The 26528-nt window shown below is 31.9% G+C and overlaps 2 protein-coding genes across 2 annotated transcripts in view; one reads left to right on the forward strand and one right to left on the reverse strand.

Annotated features, from left to right (window-relative positions):
• The first annotated feature begins 4330 nt into the window (after window positions 1-4330).
• Window positions 4331-13117, forward strand: LOC113399627 (ionotropic receptor 75a-like). Its single transcript, XM_064217151.1, has 7 exons — window positions 4331-4488; window positions 5929-6093; window positions 7552-7766; window positions 10604-10812; window positions 11512-11668; window positions 12260-12371; window positions 12883-13117. Exons 1-7 carry the CDS (start codon window positions 4334-4336, stop codon window positions 13103-13105), a joined length of 1236 nt encoding a protein of 411 aa, XP_064073221.1. The 5' UTR covers window positions 4331-4333; the 3' UTR covers window positions 13106-13117.
• A 10352-nt stretch (window positions 13118-23469) lies between these two features.
• LOC113399702 (parapinopsin-like) overlaps window positions 23470-26528 on the reverse strand; it is a 65483-nt gene continuing 62424 nt past the window's right edge. The window contains exons 5-7 of the mRNA XM_064217061.1: window positions 25833-25973; window positions 24714-24803; window positions 23470-24624 (exon numbers count right to left, since the gene is read on the reverse strand). Coding sequence (XP_064073131.1) covers window positions 23812-24624; window positions 24714-24803; window positions 25833-25973 — 1044 coding nt within the window. The 3' untranslated portion in view covers window positions 23470-23811. The remainder of the gene's footprint in view (window positions 24625-24713; window positions 24804-25832; window positions 25974-26528) is intronic.

Consider the following 26528-nt stretch of genomic DNA (forward strand, 5'->3'; position numbering starts at 1 on the left):
TAATTTCTTCCAGTTTTTTATGTCCTAAACGATGAATTTTGTTGACTTCAAAGTTTTCTAGATTTATTTTTAGGTCTTGTTTGAAATGTTCGTTTAGTTTTTTATGTTATTTTTATTATATTTATTATATTTTTTAATGTTATAATATTATTATCTCGCTGTTCTCTTTCGAGATATTTAATCTCGTTCTCTAACTTTTCCACTTTTACTTTCAAATTTCCATTCTCCTCCACTAAAGGTGCTAGTTTTTCATTTATTTTGGTCATTATAGCGTTAGACTGGACTTCCATCTCAATCTTCATTTTTTCGAACAAAAGTTGAAATTGTCCTTCCATTTTGTAATAATTTGTGTGGAACGGAACGTAGCGTTACAAATTAGGAAATATATATTTTTTGTTGGTAACACTGACAGTAATGTCAATTATGACAAATGTCAGTAGTGACAATGTCAACAATAGCGTCAGGCGATATTGATTAATGTAAATATATTAAATGTAATAAAATTAAGTTGTGAATAGTCCAATTGAGTGATATATCTTATTATATATAGTTTAGAATACTAACAATTATTTGTAATTTATCCTATTATTAACCCTTAATGTTTGTGTTGTTCTAGGTTACGGATTAACAAGGAAATTACTACTACTATACTTGGCTTTAAAATTTAATTGAGTTTGTTATCTCACCCATACCGATCAATCTCATTCGTGTCTTCTCCATCCTACGTGACATTGGCGAAATAATCTGTGCCCTGTCGGCACAACTAAAAGCCATTAAACTAAGAATTGAATTGATATTGATTAATAATTTCTAACCTCCAAATTGTTGTCGAATTTTGTGCTTTATACTCGAACAATTCCAATAATTTATGATTTTTTTTTTTCACTTATTTTTAACGGAGATTATAGAAACGGTGTTCACAGTTTGACAGGCGGAAACGGAGGCGTTAACCGTAATACTGCTGAAAAAATAAATAAACCCTCTTCACGTTCCTTCATCCTTGACAGTTAATTTAAAAAAAAAATATTTGGATTTTATAATCGAACAATTTTTCTTTGGGACTTTTTTGCCTACTGCTAGTTTGAATGAATAATAAATTCAAATAAGAATACATAAAATTATTTAAATTAAAATTAAGAACACGAAAATTTGGCGGTTAAAAATATATAATATTTTAACCCCGGCTTTGTACGGCTGCTATTTATTAATAAAGAAAAAGATATCATATAAAAGAAAATTTATGTCAATCAGGAATAATGTGGCTTACACCAGTAAAAAAAATGGATCCTTAGTTTCAGGGATCCTCCTACATACAAACAAACAAATTTTACCTCTTTGTAATATTAGCATTGTACTAAGACCCACCGAGTCTAACGAGATAAAATTTTGCACAGAAATTCGTTATGGAACGTACATGAGCCCAATGAGAGAATTTTTCTAATTCCAGATGAATTAGTGGTTAAAAGAGGGATAATAATTTGTATGGAAAATCATAGTTTCTGATGTCTGAAATCTTCAAATCGGTAAGAAGCACGTGTTAATGAAATATAGGCAAATTTCAACTTTTTTTGAAAATTCATTGCGATAATTCGTTTGAAAGTTTGTATGGAATCGAGTATATAGCTTATTGATATTAATTGTATTGTTAATTTTAAGTTAAGGATCAACGTGCAAATGTCATCTTGAATTCAGGACTGCCTGGTAAAGTTTGCTAGTAGAACACATGCGTCCCGTCTCGGTGTTCCTTACCACTCTACTGCATTTTGTATGGTACCTCTAAAGAAAAAAAGAACCCTTAGAAGGTTGACCGTCACTCTGTCTGTCTGTCAAGTGAATATTTCTCAGGAACGCTTAGAGGAATAAAGTTGAAATGAATACCAGATACTGCGGTCTGCAGTCCTGTGGAGCTCTGAAAACATCGAACATCTAAGACTACAAAATTAATTAAACGATATGGCCGTTTATGTCACAACTCACGTATTTTCAAAAAAAATAATCAATACCCATACGGTACTTTCCACTATATTGTAGCACAAGTATAGGTAAAGAATAAAAAAGCACTTCGCGTGTTATTATATAATATGTTTTTATATTTAATCTAAAAATTTCATCATCTCTCATCTCAATTTGCAGGCTCCTTTCTAGTGGTAGCCCTGGCGTTGAAACGCCGTTTTCTCTTTCCTAAATCCGTCTTAACATTTTCAATATTTGTATAGGCTTATCTCTTTAACTATATATTTTCCTTCAAAAATATATAACGTATTTAGTCAAATGGAATATTGAGCTCTTGGTGGAATATACATTTCGTAACGGTTATAACTGAATTTATTTGACATGATATTTATAATATTATCTATATTTAAACAGTGCTTGTTAGAGCTGATGGTATTCTTAATATTTCTCTTAACTTTAAATAATTATAAAAGACTTCTCATCTCGAATTCGTCTCGGCTTTGCACGAGTTAAATAAGGGATATATCCTAATATATAAATTTGTTGTTTTATACTTTTTAAAATAGTTTTTTTTAAACTAATTTTATACACTTCGTTTATCTATTAATTATTATTTAATTATCTCAGTAGATTTACTTCATGTTTTAATTTAATAGTGGACATTTTCTTGGCTTATGTGTAAGACTTGTTTCTTAAGATTTCTGTATTTTTGTTTGTGGTGTAACAAAGTATATTAACGTTAACTTATTTCGGTATCAATTGTTTGTGTATTATACTATGCTGTATGTTTCCCGAAAATAAAATAAAATAATATACAGGGTTATTGGTAATTCGACGTATTCCCGTTAGGAGGTGATAGGGGTGACTATTTGCGATAATTTTAACCCCCATATGCATGATGCAAAAGTGAACCATTTTTGAGTTATCACGTTTTTTAGATTTTTTCAAAATAAGTCAAAATTGCAACTTCATAAATTTATTAATAAAAAAAATCTACAGAAAGCAACTCTTCTTTCAGCATCCTCTTCGTAAATAACGTGCACAGGATTAAAATGATAAGACAGGATTAAAATGAAAATACAAAATATCTTAATTGTAACTCAGCTACTGAACTGTTTATGTATTTAAATTTAATTTTAAATTTGTATTAAGTAAGTAAGTTAATACAAATTACCAATAACCCTGTATATAACTCTTATAATACGCGGTGCAAGCCTATAAAGCTCCCAGACGACATTAATTTTTCCGACACCTTCCACAATCATTGTCGTAAATTTATATAAAACCTCAACACACCTAAACCTTCTTCGGTAAGCACCACATCATTGGTGAAAACAGGATACCGTTCGCTATGAATTTATCGCGTTCCGACAAAGAAATATAGACGCAGCGGGGGAACATTGTTTTATACGAGTATTATCTAGTGAAGTTTAGGCGTTACTTGTAACAACAACAATATTAACTTTTAAATTAATTCCATAGAAAAGTTATATTAAAAGAATAGTATCGTTAAATTTGATGGATCGTTCCACTGAGTTAATGATGGCGTGTTGCCAGTAACTCATGGTAAATATTATTTTACGTCTTTGTGTAAAGAAAATGTTTTCTTATGCATATTATTACTATGTATATTAGACATTTGGTTCCCACGTATATCATATGTTTAAAAAAAAATATCACTCATAAAATTTTATTGATACTACTAAATGAGACATTTATCAACAAATAATTTAAAGAAGAAATTAAATTGTTGATGTAAGGCCACGTAAGAGACGCTAATTCCCATGAGCGGTGGTAACCACTTACCACCAGATACCCTATTTGTTGGTATATAATTCGTTTAATACGTTTAATAATGATTAAAATCATACAAATTGGCCGTTTAGGAGTATCTGTGAATATACACAAATTAGATATATAAAAATATTTGCCAAACTTGCAACGTCCTCCTTTTCTTGAAGTTGGTTAAATAGCCACTGGGGAGTCTCTTCAAACATTAGTTACTTACTTGTTTACCAAGCTTCAACAATATTTGAGAACCATTATAAATGTGTTTTGAATTATTAAAATAAACCATTAGACTGACAACATTTCGTATTAAAAGTAACTAACTCGATCAGTATGAATACTGGTCGAGCACAGGATAAGCATATTTTATGATTGGACCGTAAAAATAAAAAAAATAAGGCGGAGTGTCGTTGTGACGTCACAGAAGGTTAATTGGACGTTGTTAAAGGAAATAAAAAGATGTGTGCATTGAATAAGAACTTTGAAAATATGTGATGCGAAATAAGATATTTACGTACATACGTATGTAAATGCTCATAAACACCCACACACTCACACAGATACCCACACACGTCACACACGAGTAATTATAATGAAACAAATCAACGAAACTTTTAAAGTACGAGCATTGTTCCCTTGCGAGCATGTTATAAGATTTGAGTCGCAATACGAACATGACTATGTGTGGAGGCAAACAGCCATGGGATGTATGGTGTTACAAATTCTACAGGGAATGTTTCATTTCAAGTAAGCACTTTTTTCACAAAAAGCGACCGATACTTAATTACAAATTTCCTTTAAAAAATACACTATAGTCGCCATTTTTTTTTAATTTTATATAAATAGGTAGGGAGACTAAGTAATTGCTCAATGATGTCTCAATATTTGACCTCAAAAGTAGACTACACCGCCATAGACATAGGTAAGATGATACGTATCTTGGACCTGTAACTACATTGCCTTACTCGAGTACCAAACCGGAACACAACAATAATATGCATCACTATTTGTAGGTTGAATACGTGATGAGTTGGTGGTACACACCCAGACGGCTTCTCAAACATGAATTACTTAAAATAAATTGCTAAGGTCGACATTTGAATGATATTCTATCACAATTAAAAATACAGCCTCAATTACGTATTTAATTTCAAATTAGAAAATATATTTAATCATGTCGGCTTTTAGAAGCACTTCAGAATGTCATGTTATAGGATTCTGTTTAGTGTAATGTAATATGCCCGGTTCAATAAAATATTGTAAACTAGCAACCCGTTCCAGCTCAGCAGTTCGCACGGGTGCAATGCTGATAATAAATATACTACGGAATGTCTTACAAAGTTAACACCTTTTTTGTCATTAGACAATACAAACCGCTGTGTCCCTGCGTTTTAAACCTGTAATACCTTCGAAAATATTCATTTAAATTACATGCTGTAAAGGGCCATATTGATCTATATTAAATGCATAATGTATTTAAGGTACATCATTGGATAAGGATTAATGCAGTATTGCTTAAAAATCGTTTCGAAAATAAGCCATTATTATTTTTAGTTTATTGTAAGTTATCCCTAAGAGATATACAGATATCGTCGCGGAATTTTTTGAAGACCAATTTAAGGTGTACAATACTGTAGTACATTATTTTGGTCTATCTCGTAGGGTTCAGCCAGCGTTTGCAATGTAAGCGCAAAAACTGTGTTTATATACGACATCACTTTAGAAACCTCTAAAATTATCAGTGTTTCTCTACTATATTGTGCATGTATTATACATCTAAACCTTCCTCTTGAATCAATCTATCTACTGAAAAAACCGCATCAAAATCCGCTTATAATTATATAATTTTAAAGATTTAAGCATACATAGAGGGACAGACAGCGGTAAGCGACTTTGATTTATATTATGTAATAATTATTCCGATAAAATTATTAAGAAAGTCAGTACAAAGAAATAGTTTTTAAAAATATGTCATTCATGACCGAATCCTGTTTACTATTCAATATTGTCTTAGCAAATAACACGTAAACGTACATTCATAACTCAACCATAAAATCGTTATTTAGATTTTGACAGGAATATATAGAGGAAAACTGACGTAATATTTACTAAAAAAAGTGCATTTTCACTTTTAACACAATGCCGTTATAACGTTATTGTCTTTAAAACATATTTTACTGATTGCAGTGTAACATATCCGAAAGAAAATTATTTCAATATGACACAGGAAGCCAAGCGGGAAGCTATAGGTCCGAGAGACAATGACTCCGTGGACATATATGTGAAACCAATGGAACTTCAAGCCCACATGTTGGATAACGCATATCCAATACAGGCGATATTTATGTGGCGGTAGGTATTTGAATTTCGAATTAGGCATAGTTGATGATATTGTTTTATTTGCTTGTTGTTGATACCAAAACGAATTTCATTTAGAAGGCTGTTATTATTTCATGGGATGATTATTTTTGTTGACTAAGATAAAAGATGCTCCACAATCGCCCATAAACTAGGTTAGTAGTAAGGATGACTTTCTTGACAGTTATTCTCAAAAATAAACTAATCGTGGGACTAATATATTCTATTCGAATCATTCGTTGGTTTAGTGGCTGACATGTAAGGCCACATATCCTGAGGTTTTGTGTTCAAACCCCTGGTAGAAGCAGCAAAAAAATATTGGTAAGTTATTTTTTCAGTTAAGAAATTTTCAATAACAGCCCAGATTCCGAGTGGAATTTGGAAGTGTATACATTCTCATGCCTCGGAAAGAACAAAAGGCCATTGATCCTGTGCCTCAACTCTTTCCGGTTATATTGAATTTGGCATCCCATCAGATTATGAGAGTTAGGGAATAGTGAGTGAACACTTTTTCACTGCAATGTATCCTGCGTGTATGGCTGGTCTCCATTAAGATTAACCGGCGTGATCGAAATCGGTCAGGACGATGTCATCATTTCATTAGCATTATCTTAAATATAAAATATATACATAATAACTGGTTACCCTATTTTAATCTCTTCTTGTACCCGGAATCTTGAAATTGGAAGTCAGTACGCTCTTTGTTTAGTCCTGTATGTTTGTGCATCGGAAATCACGTAAGGCCCTTAGTCTTGCGCCTGAACTCTTTCCGACCATGTCGGATTTGCCGTCCCATCATAACTTTTTGTGAGGACCAACAGCTGGCAAACAACCTAGGGCTGTTGCTGTGAGTTTCTGAATGGAAAAACCTAATAATTTTCGATGGTCTGAACAGGAATTGAAACCAAAAACATCGGAATCTGAATTGTCATTAATATGGACATAGTCATTTGTCGATAATAAATAAATGTTGAAATTTTATCATATTTTGCACGATATCCACGCCTGGATTATACAGAGACCAAATATTATGTCTTAATATTTGGTCTCTATGTAGACTATGTATTTTTGACTGAATATTCAACAAATACCACACCTAACCAACCACATATAACAAAGATTTGAATTGTCTTACAACTATGATTTCTTGAGCTACTGTAATGTTAATTGTGTAATTATTATAAAGATGTATATAATATGCCGGTTCTTCTCAGCTTAGGGTATTTACTTTCAAGAATTGGCGATAGTAAGTTCAATGCTTTTATATTGAACAAATGATTTTGAAGTTTATTTTTGAATAGCTATTGTAAAGTTTTACGTAAATTTTATTGGAATGTTTGTAATAATTTTATGTTCTTATATTATAATTATAAATAACCGCGTAAAATATTTTAGTCGAGGTTAAAATATTTTGTTTTGTCAAGACTAAATATGTTTTCTCGTGTTTCCCAGGTTCGGATTTATTCTCCGACGTCACTACGATGGTATTCCACATGGCTTTTATAGCCAGCCTTTCACAAAGCCTGTTTGGAGCTGTATTTATACCATGATATTACTGGGATCAGTCACATTTTACATTTTGAGTTGGTGGGATCACCAGATGTTTGGTATCGAATTAAGTTTCCCCCTGGAAGTCCTACTGGCCTTTTCCGCATATTGTCAACATAGTAAGTTTTATAGCCATAGCCATTACTGCATCTAAGCACCCTGACTTCTTATTCTTATTATTAATGCTTAATTCGTTCCTTTTAATTTCCTATATTCTGAATTCGGTTATAACGCGATTACTGCTCGTAACTACAACAGGTGCAATTCCGTCGAAACGTCAAACAGTTATGAAAGTTTGAAGCGTAAAAAGTTATTATTATCAAATATTAACATATTGTTAATTAATTAAACTCAAATCTATAAATAAATATATTTATAAAAATATGTAAGTATCTATATAATTTTATTTGGTTAATTTAACAAATATATTTATAATTTTAACTAAAGATTTCTGTTCATGCGATGATTTTAAGCGCCTGTTATTATATTCTGCGTTATATTTGTAATTGCGAGTGTTGTCAAGTTAAATCCATAAGGGTCTCATCACAAAGGTGGCTTTCTTTATTAAGCGTAATGATTACAAAGGTTATTCTGAATTTTCTAGATTATCCGTTACCAAATGCAGGTTTCTGGTTGCCTTGGATAGCAAGGAGCTTGATCAAAGTGAAAATTTCGAGAACATTTGGAATTAATTAATAATAAATATAATAATAAAAATAATAAGCAATTAAGCTTTGCAATCATATTATTAATAATATTATGTCTTTGTGATGTTCAATTTTAGCGATTAGCATAAAAGGAAGCATAAATGCTTTCTATGGACATATTGTGCGCGTACATTATATAAGCCAAGATATATTAAAAACTACAATACCCTAGCTGTGTCCTCTTAAAAGAGTTGAAATGGAAATAGTCAGTATTTGTCTGACTTACCTGAAAACTGGAGCACAGTTATTACAAAGTCATAATGTTAGATTATGTCGCACTACTAAAGAATTAAACAACTTTATGTGCAACATTATTATATATTATCTTGGTGCTCTTGACAGCTACGCTTGATTGTCGCCGAACGTCATACTAATTTACTTGAGTGTGAGTACTTAGTGGCCAACTGTTGGCCACTACTTTTAGACGTGTTATCTGCTTTGATGGTCTATCTAGACATTTAAAGATAAAAGGTTGCAATCAGAAAGAGAACTTTAGCTGTTATTGTATAACAGTTACTGTTTAAAATATCGTTTGGAGATCAGAAATCTAAAACTATAGCTTGACAGTTCAAGCTACTACAGCTAATCAATCAATCAATCAGGCAAATTAAATAAAGCTGAAGAATGCAGCTTCTTCATTTATAAGGTAACGTTTACAATTTTGCTGGAAAATCAGGCCTTAAGATACGTGCAGTTTTGGCTTGAGTTTAACTTTAACGTTGTTAAATATACCGAGAACAGGCAAATCCACTAAAAACATTCCTTTATATCAGCTTTCCGTCAGTCTTTGATAAGCTCATCGGAACTCCTTAATCCATAACTTTTGAGAAAATGCTTTGATTACTATGAAAACAGATACTCAGTTATATCTGCCGTCAAAAACATAATTGCTACAAAAAGAGATTATTAAACATCATGATCATGACATGAGAAAAGCATGTTTTAAACATTTTAAAATAATCTTTTGTTTTGATCCATACCCACTGTCATAAATATTTCAATAATATAATATTTCTTAGACATTTTGATCATGATTGTGTACAATTATTATAATTAGTTTACAATGAACCTAATGAAGGTCTGCTTGTTGTAAATGAAAAAAAAAAAACATTCCAATTTAAGGTTTTGTAATTACTGATGCGTGTTACGTCATTATGTGGCCGAATTTGTATAGAGATATTTGTGTAGAGAAAATATAAAATAATCGTTATACTATATTTTTTAGATATAGAGTTTAGTTAAGAGTATTGCGATCAAATATTTTGAGACGATAAAGCTTTAAAATATACATTAATAAAAATGATTAGTATATAAATAATATCAAAAATAAAACAATATTTTCATACTACAAAAAAACATTTGCTTTTAAATGTTCCACAAATTGTTTCAAAGGAATAATTTCGTTATATATGACATTATCTACGAATTATAAAGATATTTTTATCTTATTAGAAATTGTTAAATCGAACCATATTGCATCAAGTTTTAAATCAGTCATCATAATGACTCGAATAGAAAAAAAACTTTTGAAACAGAAATATTTTCAGGATCCTTTGGTCGCTTTCTTAAAATTATATATGTACATAAGTTATTGATAGATTCCACACGTTCGCGGCGAAAAAGTGCCTCCAGGGACGAGACCAATCTATTTGTTTTCGGGTAACAATCTTCAAAATGTGGCCCTGAATCTTTCAACCGAACGACCAGATCCATGTGAATATTTTAGAACCCAACGAACAAAATTATTTCGACACAGTTTCAACAAATATTATAAAAATATTGCAGAACTTCTGTTCTTTTGAAAAGGAGAACTTGGTTTACGGTGCCAAGTTGGTAGAAATGCGGTAACGTTGGGGGGTACAGAATGTGTTAGAATTTTACCCAAAACATGCGAATTTTTCTTAGAATTTTTCTTCCCCATCGAGCATGATCTAAATTATGAACCTCATGTTAATTCAGCAGTGCTTTACCGGGTAATCGCAATATCCGGTTAAGATAGATGTATTCTTAATACATGGTCATCACCTTATAGAATACTAGTTTCTGTACGCGACTTCACTTCAGTAGTGGAGAAGAGGTAGGTATTAGGCACCAAATGTCTTTTCTGTGCCCTGACAACGTATATGCAATATTTCATGATTATTGGTAATAGTTAACTATTTTAGTATGTTAAGTTAAGATGTGCCACGATGTTTGTATACTTCGGATCAGATTTTCAAATTTAATAAATTATAAATTTACTTTTTCAGTTCTTCCATTGCAAGCGATGTCGTGTTCTCGCCGTATTGCATATTTAACTTTTATTTTATGTGCGTATGTCGTACATTGTTTTTATACATCCAACCTGCTATCTCACCTCGTGAGTGATAAGGATGAAGCTATGAATCTACAGTCTATAGTGGATGAAGATTACCAAATCGTTTTGCTAAAGGATATGAATCTTATAACTGATAAAAAGGTTTGTTTTAATCATCTATGAACATAATTGTCGGTACAAAGCAAAGTAAAAATTTAAAATATACCGTATACAGGAAATTTGGCTGATAAAAGCACTTTTAAAATGTCATTTTACATGATAGATTAATTGAAAAAGTATAGGTACTATTTATAATTCATTCTTCAAATTTTGTATATATTGTCCCAGGAACTTTTAACTATCATATTACTTTTGTAAGTGACTATAACTCGAGAAATGTTTTGAAATTTTGGTCCAGTATCTCTAAATCTTCGTGGAGTTAAAACATATTAACTTTGCTCATATCTGATGCGTTTACAGCTTTGTGATATTCGCTGGAGTTATCAAGTTCACTTGCTTCATCAACCATTTTCACTGTACTGCTTCTTCTTTACCTTTAATTCCAAATATTCTTGTTACCCGCACTAGTCACAGTATTTCTATATCTCTTTTATTACCGATGCGGTGTTGCTGTGCAACAAGTTTTCCACGAGTGCTATAGATCTTACATTTCAAGGAGCCCGACAGATTGTCATACTTCAAAAAACTTAACTTTGTTTGTTAAATAAAACGTTTATATTAACTTAAGAAATAATTTACAACAATTTATTTGTACAAGCAAACAATACACACAATTAATAATAAAGTATACACAAACATTAAATTGCAATAAACAATTATAATATTTGAATTTGTCAACAGAAATACGAGATGGCCTTAGGCAAGAACCTCAGTATTGTTTGGAATAAAGTGCAGCAACTCAAAATATTGGACGTAAATAGTGCTTTGAAAGCCGTGATTGATACGAAAACTGCTCTATTGTCTGACTACATCACTCTTTATCCGATTTGGAAACGATGTAAATATTACAATGAAATTATTTTAGATAAACACAGCGCTGGTCATAAGTAATGTATAATTATCGGATTTGAGTTCTTAGTCTTGTTTAGTTACTGTTTCAGTATACAGTAATTATTATTACTGAGTCGTTGGTCATACCCTACTCTGACGTAGTCTTCTGTCATTATGTCAACTAATCAAAGACAATGAGATTTAGACATAGACTAATTTTCTACTTTTTACTAATCTATACAAATATTATAAATGCGGAAGTAACTCTGTCTGTTACCTTTTCACGTTTAAACTACTGATTTAGATGAAATTTGGTATGGAGATAGTTTGATTTCCCGAGAAGGACATAGACTTATTTAAATCACCCCTCAAAGGGGATAAAGTGTGAATGATACAATACATTCCTAAAAAACAACGAGTTATAAAAATGTGTATTTATAAATCAAATTTAAAGTAGAATCGTATATAAAATTTTAAAAAAAAGTCTAAAGAAGAATTGAGTAAAAATTTAGTTAAAATAAGAATAAGTCCGTTACGTGAAACAAGTATTGTATTTAATAGAATTATGTATCAATAATATTTTAATGAATATTTACAGATTTCCGCAGAGACGAAATATGTCAACTCGTCGAAATCGATCTCTACTCTAATGTGAAGTATTATTTTTTTACATCCAAGAATTTTTCATACAAAGAAGAGTTTAAGATAGGGTAACCACGTTTTATATATATGTATATTTTTAAAAAAAGTTATTGCTAAATTGATGATGATATCATCTTGCCCGATTTCGATTACGGCGGTTAATCTCATGGGAGACCATCGCATACGCAGGAGATTATAATGCACAAGGGTGTGGTTTTATTCCCTAAATCTGAGATGGGGTAGCAAATCCAACACAGAAATAGTTTAGGCGCAGGATCCGCGGTTTATGTGTTTTCCAAGGCACGGAAATGTATACATTTCCAAATTCCAAAATCCGTGCTGTTACTGAGAATTTTTTGATGTAAAAACCCAATAACAATTTATTGGCACGACCTGGGGTTTGAAACCAAGACCTCAGAATCTGTGGCCTTATATATAGCTACTAGACCAACGAGGGAATCGGATATTTTCGCAATTCTCATGTATTATTTTCTGATGTAAAATTCAAATAATTCTCTAAAACAAAATGTCCTAAAAAAATTAAAATTTCAATATTATAATTAAAAATAATTGTTTCAGGACTCTTCGTGCAAAAGAAGTCGGATTGTTGGTTAGGTTTATGGTCATAGACAAGTATAGACCGGCTGCATGTGAGCAGTCCAACGCCCATTACAACGTACAATTTGAGCACACGCTGATACCCATTGCTTTACTTCTTGTCGCTTACCTGATGACACTGTTGATACTCCTTGGAGAAATAATATATCATAGCAGAAATCGACTGTGGCCTTACATTGAATAAAATTTTGTAAAAATAACATTAATGTTAATTATTCGAAGGTAGGGCTTTATGCAAGCCCGGCTGGGTATGTGTTACCCACTCATCAGATATTTTTCGGTTTGACGGGTGAGTGACCCAATGTAAATACAGGCATAAGTGACATCTTACGTTGGTGGTTAGTGGTTAGTATGTAAAATATAATTAATATTTCTCACAGTGTTATTGTCTAGGGAAGTTGGTGACCACTCACCATCAGGTGGCCCTTCGCCAATCTGCCTGAAATATTTATATATAATTATGTGCCCAATTTTTTTTTCTGAGATGCCTAGTTATTACGTTGTTCTAGCAGGTTCGGTCTGCGTTACTGTGGTAATGTTGAGTTACATTGTACGACAGATACTGTTTATCTAAAAACCTTCTTTGAAACACAATGAATATTAAAATAGCATTTTTTTATAGATTCAACTTCTCTGTTTAATAATTATTTAAAAAAAAATATTGGATATTTTTATGAATAAAGATAATAGAAGTTGAAATTATGTCAACATCTGTTTACAGAACTTGAATAATAACATGACGTTCCGACCTAATTAGAGCCTATAAAATCTTAGCTGAGTCGCTATTTCATATTTCGAACAAAGAGAGCACGTGCTTGAAAAAAAAAGGTTTTATGTATTAATAAATGGTAGTTTTTTTTTTAATTTATTTTAGGTAGCTTTTTAACATCTAAGGTCATTAGCGACCACAGTTATCTAACAATTCTTATATTAAGTTATATACATTAATTAATTTAATTTTTTTTAAGGTTTCTGAATATGCTACTTGATTTAAACATTCTTTAAAAGTTTTAGGTACATTACATGGTCGTTTTTCATTTTTGTAAGCCATACAATCAATTAAAAGATGGGAAATTGTCAGGTCAAGTCCACATTTCCATTTATTTTGGTTAGTTTTTGTTATTAAGTGGATGTGAGTCATATTTGTGTGTCCAATACGCAGTCTAGCAATTATAACTTGTTCTCTTCTACAGCCGAATGAAGTAGCGGCTTTGTCAAATATTGAATTTCTTATAACGATTAATTTGGATGTATTTTCTAACTTCTAGTACTGATCCCATACTATTTTTATTTTATGTTTTATGTTCTTTTTAATTTCACCTGGAGTTGATTTGATTGTATTAGAAATATATTTTTCATTAGTTGCTTTTCTAGCTTCACTATCAGCTTTTTCGTTGCCAATTATTCCTTGATGACTTGGAATCCAAATAATTTCGATTATGTAATTATCATTTAGAAGATCAATCATTTTTTGTTTTATATCCGTAATAAGTGGATTATTATTATTTTTATTTTGTAATGCTACCAGACATGATTTCGAGTCAGAATAAATTATAAATTTCTTAGAATTAGATTCGTTGTGAATTAATTCTAATGCTTTAAATATAGCTGTTGCTTCGCCACTAAAAATCGAATAAAAATCCCAAAGTCGATATCTGCCATTCATAACTGACCCATCCGTATAGAAAACTACAGTCTTTATATCTATTGTTAATCTCATAATATAAGCTTCTATATACATATTGAGGAGTATTATCTTTGAAATGACTGGCTCTTTCTAGATTAATGGGAAATTCATGTTTATCCTATGGGCCAATGGTAAGTAATTTCTTTGTTGAAATTGGAGGGGTCTCAAGTTTTATTTCCTTTAAATACTTGGCTATTCTAATTCTTAGAGGTTGTGGTAAATTAGGTCGGAGTTCATATTCCGCATCAGAAGATGTTACTTTAGTGTAGTAATTATAAATTGGATTCCCAGGTTGGGATAGGATATTGATAGAATATAGGGTAGCAAGTTCTTTTCTTCTAAAAGCTAACAGCATTTCTCCAGCTTCAGCTTAGTTATTTTTTGACAATATCATGAATTCAGTTTTAGTTTTTGAAAATTTAAAACCAGTTTTTTTTAACCATTCTTCAAGGTTAATGAGGGTGTTTTGAATTAATTTTAACGTAGCTTTCAACGTCCTACATACTAAAGTAAGATCATCAGCAAACAAAAACCCTTTAACTGGTTTTTCCAAATGAGATAAGACATCGTTTATGGCAAGTAAAAACAATATTACACAGAGTACCGAACCTTGAGGAAGACTATTTTCAGTAGGTACAGAATTTGATGTTGTATCATTGACTATTACTTTAGTTACTCTTCCCGAAAGAAAATTTCTGACAAACGCTAATGCATTTTCTTTGATATTAATGTCTGGTAATATTTTAAGAACTCTGTGTTTCCAAACCATTTCGTATGCTTTTTCAATATCCAAACCTGCAATTACCGTGTAATTATCAATAGCATAATTATCAAGTACTTCACTTTCTATGTTCATTAAATGGTCTATTGGTGAACGGAATTGTCGAAATCCATATTGAAATGGGGAGATGTGTTTAATCGTTTCTATATACCATCTGATTCTTTTACTAACAATTTTTTCTAATATTTTACAAAGGTTACATGTTAGGAATATGGGCCTATAACTGGTTTTAAGGCTAGTTATTTTGTTAGGCTTTAATATTGGGATAACTAAGGCTTCTTTCCAGCTATCTGGAAATACCTTCTTTTCCATATACAGTTGTATAATTTAAGTAAATACTCAAGAGCATTGACGGGCAAGTGCCCGATTATAGTATTAGATATATTGTCTGGTCCTGGGCTGGAATTACCGACCTGAGACAACACTAATAACAGTTCATGTATTGATAATTCCTTATTAATTGGATTTGAATTATCGTAAATATCAAAATTTGTTTTGACTTCCTGAATGTTTTTGTTGTTCCTGGCTCACTCACCCTTCAAACCGGAATACAACAATACTGAGAACTGCAGTTTGGCGGTAGAATATCTGATGAGTGGGTGGTACCTACTCAGACGGGCTTGCACGAAGCTCTACCACTAAGTAATGTTTTTACTTTTGTAGTGTCGTCGTTTTCCATGAAATTTGTACAAAATTGTAAAAGTGCCTTAACAATTTTGTATTAAATTTTTTCGTCCAGAGAATAGGAATTGCGATTGAACGAAGGAAAGGTGCGAACATTCTTGCAAAACTGCAACTTAGTTAACCAATGATTCAACCAAATCGACTTGATGACATTTTTTTCTAGTAAATATTTAGATGTTTTTTTTTTAAATTGAATATATTTTTTTTTTCTTTGTGAACCGATATTAATAAAACAAACAAACACTACGCTATATGTTACCCCACGGTTACTACACTACAGATTTGGAAAACTTACGATTTTATTATATAAATAGATTATCAAACTTTTATAAAATGTTAAAAATTAGTATGTTTTAATATTTAGTATAAGAACTAATTGTGGTATAATAATATAAATCAAAGAGAAAAAGGTTAAAACTGTCTATTTTATTGTATACAAAATATAAATGAAAATATTATAAGTTTAGTTGAATCAGTTTTTTTATAATCATTTGTTAACTAACATCGAAAGAAATAAAAATAATTCTGTTGTCCTATCTATTTTTTATGAGATTTATGATTGATCTTACTTCGCTCGGTTTGCCGCCATCTATTAAAATATTTGGGCGTAACCTCATCACCTCGCTTAACCTTTAGTTCACGGGCTTGCCGTTTTTGTCGATTTTGTAAGTGTGTGCGTGCGATTCTCAAGGGCACTTAGCTCTTGTAGTCCTCTTAATACTAATTAGTAATAATTATTTAACCTGGGAATATTCCGTCCGTTTAATTACCAGCCACTCATCTTATATTCTATCGCTAAACAGCAATTATTAATAGTGTTGTGACACTTTAGTTCCTAAGGTTGGTTGCACATTGGTGAAATAAGGAATGCACTAATACCATTAGTTAGCCCAGCATCTAGTCAACCTGTATATAGAATTTAAAAAGATTTGTTAGCAACAACATTCCCTAAAAACGTTTTGTTTTTGTTTTAAAGTTTTATCAAGATCGATTCGCTGTACAGTGTAAACAAATACAATATACTAAGAAATGAAACTAAACACTTCCATTTGTATACAAATTTGATGCTTAGCGTTCATTATCTTTTGTAATTCAATAACTCGTATTATAAGGAAACAGTTACGGCTGCCGAAGTCATCCTACTAATATAAACATGACATAGAGTATCACTGTTATGTACATTCCATTTAAAAAATATAATATTAGATTAGTTTCGCGGCCTCGCCCGCATGCTATCGTAGTTTTGGGTATAAAAATAGTAAAGTCAATGAAAGTCCTTCTATGGGGTTCAGTTTTGCTTGATATCAAAATTCATCAAATTTGCTTTAGTTGTGTAGACGTGAAACCGTAAGAGATGGACGGATAGAGTTACTTTCGAATTCATAATATTAGTATAAGAAATCTCTGTGAAACTTTTTGCAGGCAGTTTTTCAGAACATATACGATTTGGGAATCTTCAAGAATAGTGCCTACACATTTCTCAAAGGCTGGCAAAGCGCCTGCAAGCTCTCCGGTGCTGAAGATGTTCATGGGCGTTGGTAGTAATTTTCCATCATATGAGCCTTCAGCTCCTACGCCACCTATACCATAAAAAAACAAGGTCATTCCCTTCCTTTGGGCAGCTTAAGAACTTATTCCACCACGCTGCTCCAATACGAATTGGTCGTTACATATGATATAGATTTTCTTCTGACACTTGTAAGTTTACTCATGATGTTATCCTTTACGCGGAGCACGAATTGAATTACAACACACAAATAAGGCCTGTGGAAATTCAGCTCTACTCGTCTGAACAACATTTTCGGTTAAGATACATCTATTATTACTTGTGATTAATCAGAACCCTTTCGGCTCTTGTCTTCGTGCAGGTATAATGGGGCTTTTATCTTAAGATATTTATGAATCAATCTGACATGAAGATACGCCAACCGATTCACAACATACTGAGTGTTTAATTCACGCGTTAAATGCAATGAATTAAACAATATTGAGACGTGATCGGAGACTGAAATTTACATGGAGGTTAATTTTTATTTATGTGAGAAAACAAAAAAGTATTTCGTATATAAAAATCAGGACGGCGACAGGGTCAGTGAATTAGAAATTCCAATTTGGTCAAGCTGGTTACTTTTTATATTAGTTACTCTATAAAATATTTAAACAATGTAAGTACGTACTGTAAGTATTGTTGGTAATGTGAACGGTAGTGTGTTGGGCGTCGATGTGTGCCTACAAGTATATACATGAGTGTGGGTAAGGGAGAATATTCGTAATTATTCAATACACACACACGCACGTTGGTATTTAAATAAAGATAGTACTAGTACAGTATAAATTGTGTAAATCATTAGTTGAATTATCAAATAAGGATGTAACGAACAATTGAAAATAAATAAAATTCGTATTTTAAATATAATAAGGTTATAAGGTAAATAGATTTTATTAATTTAAATAACTTATCCCGAGGACGGAAGAAAGTATATACAAATCAAAATTAAAAATAGCTTCTTTAGACCACGACGGCGTAGAATGATTGCAAGAATGCTCGCACCTTTCCTTCGTTCAATCGGAATTCCTATTCTCTGGACGAAAAAATTTAATACAAAATTGTTAAGGCACTTTTACAATTTTGTACAAATTTCATGGAAAACAATGACACTGCAAAAGTAAAAACATTACTTAGTGGTAGAGCTTTGTGCAAGCCCGTCTGAGTAGGTACCACCCACTCATCGGATATTCTACCGCCAAACTGCAGTTCTCAGTATTGTTGTGTTCCGGTTTGAAGGGTGAGTGAGCCAGTGTAACTACAGGCACAAGGGACGTAACATCTTGGTTCCCAAGGTTGGTAGCGCATTGGTGATGTAAGGAATGGTTAATATTTCTTACAACGCCATTGTCTATGGGCAGTGGTGACCACTTACGATTAGGTGACCCATTTGCAATGAAAAAAAGCGTGCGTATTCTTTGATTATCTGTCAGTTTGAGTCTGTGTAAATATTGGCAGAAACTTCCCCAGCAGAAACCTTTCCCTCTCTTTCTAACGTTTTCGCTCTCGTTTTTGGGGTTTGTCGTCTAGTAACATGCATAAAATCTTAAAAGGTAGCCTATGTCCTTCCCTGGAGTTCAAGCTTGCTTCAAGCAAAATATCATCGAATTCGCTTAGAGTTACTTCCGCATTTTTAATATTAGTATACAGATTACTTAAAGTTATTTTGTTTAATTAACACGGGATTTTTTTATATCGTTAGTTCTTTTTATTATATATTGACGACCTCTGTGGCCGAGTAGTGTGTGCATCGGTTTCCATGGGTACGCCACTCCGAGGTCCCGGGTTCGATTCCCGGCCGAGTCGATGTAGAAAAATTTCATTAGTTTTCTATGTTGTCTTAGGTCTAGGTGATTGTGGTACCGTCGTTACTTATGATTTTCCATAACACAAGTGCTTCAGCTACTTGCATTGGGATCAGAGTAATGTATGTTATGTTGTTCAATATTTATAATATTTATTTATATATATATTTATTTCATAGTATCTGTTATTGAATACTCCGGGTGTCCCTTGATACCTCTCTTTTTGTACTGTCTCTCGTTGTTTGTTGTTCCTATTTGTAATTATTTAACATGTTACAAGACTCCCTAACTATTAGTACTACCAGTAGTCTATTACGTGATCTTAGTGTAACGTATCCCAGACGGTAATGGGATGATCTCTACCTCTGTAAGACACACACCTTTTGACTGTTTCCGCTGCGTGATAAAAATAGCTCGACCTCGACTACTGGCGTATAATTTTTCTGAAGTGAACCCGTCAACGGGCTATATTCAATCTTAAAGTTTAAGACTACTTTAAAGTTATGTTCCTTCTGTAATGAACTTTTCAACTTTTCTGGCGTAAAATGTTTGTGAACACGCGCACTAGCGTGTTGAAAATTAATTCTAACCTCAACTATTATGGGTTCATTACATTCGTTGGATTACTTTTAGAAGTCAATATTTTGCATTTCAATATGTAATGTTAATGTTAATTCATCTCATCACACACTTAACACATTTTTCAAAAATTGTTTCGAGGCTATGAGTAATATTTATGACGCATAAAATTGTTAGTTCTGTCATTTCTTTAAAAATAATACCGAAAATGTACTTTGTATGTGTTGAGACGACAGAAGATATTTAGTTTATCTGCTAGGACACTTTTTGTCGGGGACACTGGGTAAGCACGTAAATAAATTACTTCTGCGTGTGATTACTCTTAAGGTGGCATCATATTGCATCGACAATAATGCATTATAAAACATAATTCTTTATTATACGCTTTTTAATTGGATTAAAAAGCTTACTATCTTATCCAAAGCTTTCAAGCAAACGTGAGACCAAATATACATATATATATATATAAACGTTTATTATTATTGTACTTTTCATATTTATCGTAATTATGATGTACGAAAAAAAAAGTATATAAGTCAGTGACCACGTACTCCAAGACTTCCGTTCTGGGAAGGGAATCTGCTGATGTTCAGTAATAAGATAAAATATAAAACGCCAAAATGTATTCAAGTAGAATGTAAAAAAGGGCACGGACAACTGTGAGCCCGTGCGTAAAATCAAAATATACTTTATCAAGTAGGCTTTTACAAGTACTTTTGAATCATTTAACAAACTATATTAAGTGAAGCTACCATCGTTTCGGAATGCAGATTCTACCGAGAAGAACTGGCAAGAAACTCAGTAGTTACTCTTTTTCAACATTTTACAAAAGTACAAAGTCATGTTAGTTAAATACAATTATATATGTATGTAAACATATCCTGCCTGGAAGTCATCTAGTATTAGCTCCACGTTTTTTTATCATCCATATAATCTTGTATTGAATAATATGCCTTCTTTACCGATGTATTTTTTACAAATTGATTTGAATTTATGAAACGGCAAGTTTAAAAATGTCTGCGGAATTTGATCATAGAAACAGATACCTTGCTCCAAGAAGGATTTATTGAATTTTCGGACATTTTTAGGCTTCTGCTGATAGTAATCGAAGCGAATTACTATCGATAGAACATATCGAAGCTGAAAAGCATAATTGTAATATCTCGCAAAATGGAATTTTCGGTAATCTTTAAATGGTAACATCATTTTTTAAAGAAAAACTGTTCGACTCATTACTTATTTTTATCGAAATTTTGATTGACATATATAATATTTAATTCAGACTGAATGAATTAATAAATTTAATATTCAATAATTATTAAGCTTCTTCCAATTGACCGTATTTAACTAGAGGGACTCGAATTGACGACGATCAAGCTCTTTCCGACTTATTTGATTACCTGCATTTTTCACAAAGTTGTTTAGATTGTCCGTCTGCAGAATTTCACTTTCGGATATGGTATCAGAATACCAAATAGAATCGACCCCACCTCGATGTTGGGAAATTCACAACAACGCGATTTTAAAGGAAATTTCTGCCTCGCACAAACACTCGTTGGAACCAACTTTCATCAGCTGTGTTTCCAAACGGATATCATTGGGAACCTTCAAGAAAAGAGCCTTATTCCTTTAAGGCGGGCATGCACCTGCAAGCCCCCGGTGTTGCAGATGTCCATGGGAGGTGGTAGTCACTTTCCATCAGGCGAGCCTAATGTTCGTTTACCACATTTTGACCAGTGGCGTAGCTATCGTAAGGCCAGGTTGTGCAGTGCACCAGGGCCCCGGAGCTAAGGGACCCTCTAACCTAAGCTTTGAAAAGAGCGGGTCAGCCAACTCGCCAGCTCCTGAAGCTAGAAAACTTCGACCGTGCTCGCAAGAATTTTTTTCCCTATCTATAATTTTGAAGGGCAATATAAGTTAAAGAGGGGTTGGAAAGAGAGGGTGAGGGTCCTATTCTTTTTCTATGCACACCACTGATATCTAGACATTAATATACATATATAGTATATTTAGTAGCATTTTGAAATTCGTTCTATTAATATTTTTTTAGTATAAGAATAATTAGGTACTGGTATTAAAGACGATTTTCTCAAAAGATAAATTTATTTTTAAATAAAGAATGTAACTAAAATATTTTATTACATATAATTTATTTTACATAGATTTATTTATACTGACTCTTATAATAGAAACATAATATAAATGAGAAGGTATTTAAAAATATATATAAATATTGTGAACCGAAAAGGCCGTATACAATAGGTATAATACATACACTTTAGGCCTTTTATAACTATGTAGCTAAAACTGTTAATAATTCATATTAAATAACTATAAATATTAATTTTAAAAAACATTTATAATAATTGATCGTTAAAAATAATTTGAATTAATCGAATATATTTTAATACTTATAAATTAATGTAATTAATTTATTTTTTACAAATTGTACCCATTCATTAATTATTTAGAATAAATTCTGTATTTACGCTTTTTTGATGTGTCATAAAAGCGCCGCTTAAAATATAATGTTTAGTCAATAATAATTATATCTAAAATATTATAATACTGTAGATAGATAAGATTAATGAGAACTCTTATAAAAAATGAGAACAGGTGTACATAAATATAAGTGTACATTTTCATTTGTCAATAGAAAACAAACCCATGTAACGGTTTTTTTAAAACACATTTGAATGTTGATTGGTAGTTACGCCGCCTGCAATGTGCGAAGGAGTTTTCAACCGTCAAATATCATTAGTTTCCGCCTGCGGGGATTCCCTGACGCTATTTCAATCGAGTTATCAACCAATGAAAATGAACCTTCACATCAAATTCTTGTCATTTTTTAGTTTTAACTAAGATAAGTGAGCTTAGTTTATTTCGTCGAAGCTTCTAAGAATATTTGGCGCTTCTATGTCTGATTACTAACCTAATAAATTGACAGATAATAAAATATTTAAACTTCAACGTCGGACGCCACCGTTTCAACATTTATATAATCTTAATTTACAAATATTAAACTAAGTGAATATTTTATATTAAAAACGTCAACTATCAATAATTATTATATTGGTGTTAAATTTAAATATCGAAATGATTATAATTTGTAAAAATATTTTGATATATTAATGTACTTTGCTGTATTATTTAAAATTATATACGCGCTAATCGCTTTATAATTACGAATTGTAAATTTAAATTTTATATTCCTTACAATTAAAAATGAAAAAGATGAAAATTATCCAGATAAATATAAATATATGAAAAAAATTTAGAAAGCCTTCTAAGAAATTTTATGAAGAAGTATTTTTCTGAAACGAAGATATATATACTCGTATGTAATGAATTTAAAAATTGACATCATTTTTATATTAAACGAACTCAATACAAACATTACGATGATTTTTCATATAAAGCTTAATACTTAACAAAATAACGAAAAACTTTGACTTTCCTCCTCATATGAGATCCTTCCTTATTTTCCTTCCTCAACTTTATACTCGTATTTCAAAGTGATCGTCCATACAATATAAGTTATAAATATATTTAATTTCAACATTAATATAATATATACTTATATGTTATCTAATAATTCGTTTCTCCCGTTCCAAAAAATATTTAGATATAATTTTTCTTGGCACTGATATCTTTATCACAGATCCTTGACGATAGCCTTCATTCTTATAATAATTTATAACGTCTCATCGCGGAGCGCACCTCGAAATGCCCTAACCGCCTGAGGTTATTAACAGCATTTTATGACAATATCCGTCGTGACTATTATTAATTCAAATATCAAATTCGTTTACAGGTCCTCTTCATTGTCACTTGTTTCATTATCACATAAATAACTTCTAACGCTATCGTGTCTTTGTTTTGTGTCTGAATCGAAAAGTTTACTTACAACTCCATCTTTGGAAAATATTTTCGGGGGATTGAAAGTATCGAGTTTTGTTTCTATGGAAAATTTTCTTCTCCTACCTTCTTGAGACACGCCACCGAGATCAAGAGAGAAGCTATGTTTGATGGGTCGTTTTAAATCGTTCTCATTAACGTTATTTTCTGGATTTGTATTATTTTGTGGTGTCATGTCGATCTTGTGTTCGTCACATACTTTGCTGCCATATACACTGTCAACAGCCTCTTGAGCTGCATCTTTCGGTACTCTACTGAAAACAAGACGATCAGTGTTGACAATTGTTAGTACAGGGGATGGATGTTTGAATATTTTACAAGATTGTCCGAAAACAAATTCTAAATTTTTGTTGCTGTTGCAACTTTCTTCATCGCAAACCGTATCACTGGACCTCTCAGCATCAGATACGGTTTTGTTCTCTTGAATAGTACGGAGTTCGCAAGCTTTTCCACTCGATCGATTGACATCATTTAAAGACATTGAAACTGACTGATTTACACTGTCTTCGTTTGTATTTACTTCCTTCGGTCTCTTTGGTGTGCTGGTCATGATTGTCTCTGAAGAATTATAGCGGACTGTGATTTCGTTGTACGCAGATTGCTTGTGGGCAGGCGACAGCATGGTGTTATTGTAACATTTATCTGTTTGTGAGTTTGTTCGTTTAGTGTGAATTCCGAATATGCGCTTGATTGATTGCCGGAACTGAAATATGAAATAATTTTAATAAAATTAATATACGATGCAATTTGTAATGCTATAAGTATAATATTATGTGACTGGTTGATATTTACCTGAGTGTTCATTCCAACGTAGATTAGAGGATCGTAGCATATGGAACTCTTTGCTACCAATGCTGGTATTACACCTGCGCCTGGCGATACCTATAATTAAATAATTAAAAATTGAATTTCGAATACATTGAACTGAAGTTATCTTTGAATATCCTTAAGAAAGAGTTTGAAAGAAAAATTCCGATGGTAATTGCCTTGATTATAAAACTCAATTAATTTCTTGTTATTAATTAACATTGTTAAGCTAGAATGATGTTGAAGATGGTTTGATGAAATTATTGAGTCACTTAACGGACATGTTAAGGTTTTTATTTTAAAGCTAGCATTTTTTTTTTGGATTATAAGAACTTTACTAGAATATATATGATTATATATATTTATACATATTGCCCATACTAATAATGAGGAGATCTTTATTTTGTAAAGCAAAACTGAACTTTCTGTGTATTAGTTTAGCAGTCTTGCTAAACTAATACACACAAAACTAATCCCTATATTGAAGTAACAAGCGTGAACTTATTGTTGCACAAATAATAAATTCAATTAAAACCCGATTAGGATCATTTTAAAGGAAACCCGGAACAAAAGTTTGGTGTGAATTTATTAAATTACGTAAATGTAGCTTTTATTGTTACTTTACATATTGGTACTTTTTAGTATCATTCAAGCGATTTTTTCATTTTTATTGTTTGTGTAAGCAGTTTCAATAATATATTAGTACTTTTATATAACTTCCGAATCATAAGCTGCTGGCAAAACTAGAGCATTAATTATTATTTGACTTGGTGTTTCTTCATCATTTAAAGTTGATTAACATTTAAATTAATATATAATAATATAATATTCGCTCAGTGGTCGAAATTCGCTCTTAAGCTAAGCGACGTGGAGTTAAGTTTAGATGCGGCCTATATATCGGATCTATAAAATTACTTGATAAAATCAGTATCATCGCAGGAAAAGATGATGAATCTGTTAATCAAGACCATGTTATCCATAATGTCACACACCTTTACTTTAATAACTGTAGAGCTAGCAGGATTCAACAAAATTTCGAACCTTTATCTAAGTACTTATATTTATTTATCTATATTTTTTTGTAAGTGTTAAATATATACTTACTATGCCTTCAGTAGCAAATTGTTCCATCAATGCAAACAGCGAATACGGTGTCCAAGCGATTGTGAAGGATACGATCATTGTAAAGACCATTGCGGTCGCTCTCGCTTCTGCTCGGCTCACACGACCAAGACGTTGGGCATTCTGCCAAAAAAAAAAAAAAAGTGAAAATGTTACACAAATAAACCATTCGATGTGATCATATATATATTATCTTGATTAATAATAATGTATTTAATACTTTATTCTCTCCCACATTATATACATTACAGTTATATGCGTTTTAATACAATACTTATAGTACAATTGTGTGTGGAAGACAGGAGCCCAAACTAGATTGCCTGTACTAAGGGTCAATTCAGATTTAGACTGACATTGACATTGACATTAGCAGCCTGTAAATTTCCCATTGCTCGGCTAAGGCCTCCTCTCCCTTGAGGAGAAAGTTTGGAGCATATTCCATCACGCTGCTCCAATGCGGGTTGGTGGAATACACATGTGGCAGAATTTCGTTAAAATTAGACACATGCATAAACACAAATTAAGCACGTGAAAATTCAGTGGTGCTTGCCTGGGTTTGAACCCGAAATTCGCACGCGTTCTAACCACTGGGCCATCTCGGCTCAGATTTAGATGCTTAGAGCCAATCATAACAATTTTAACAATAATAATAGTATGGGGCGTTTACATATGAAAATA

The sequence above is a fragment of the Vanessa tameamea genome, chromosome 15, assembly GCF_037043105.1.
Source record: "Vanessa tameamea isolate UH-Manoa-2023 chromosome 15, ilVanTame1 primary haplotype, whole genome shotgun sequence".
NCBI classification, from domain to species: Eukaryota; Metazoa; Arthropoda; class Insecta; order Lepidoptera; family Nymphalidae; genus Vanessa; species Vanessa tameamea.

Coding starts and splice junctions, on each gene's coding strand:
- LOC113399627 (XM_064217151.1), top strand. CDS start 4,334: ATGAAACAAATCAACGAAACTTTTAAAGTACGAGCATTGTTCCCTTGC. Junction 7,767..10,603: donor TTCCGCATATTGTCAACATA/GTAAGTTTTATA, acceptor TTACTTTTTCAG/TTCTTCCATTGCAAGCGATG. Junction 10,813..11,511: donor ATCTTATAACTGATAAAAAG/GTTTGTTTTAAT, acceptor ATTTGTCAACAG/AAATACGAGATGGCCTTAGG.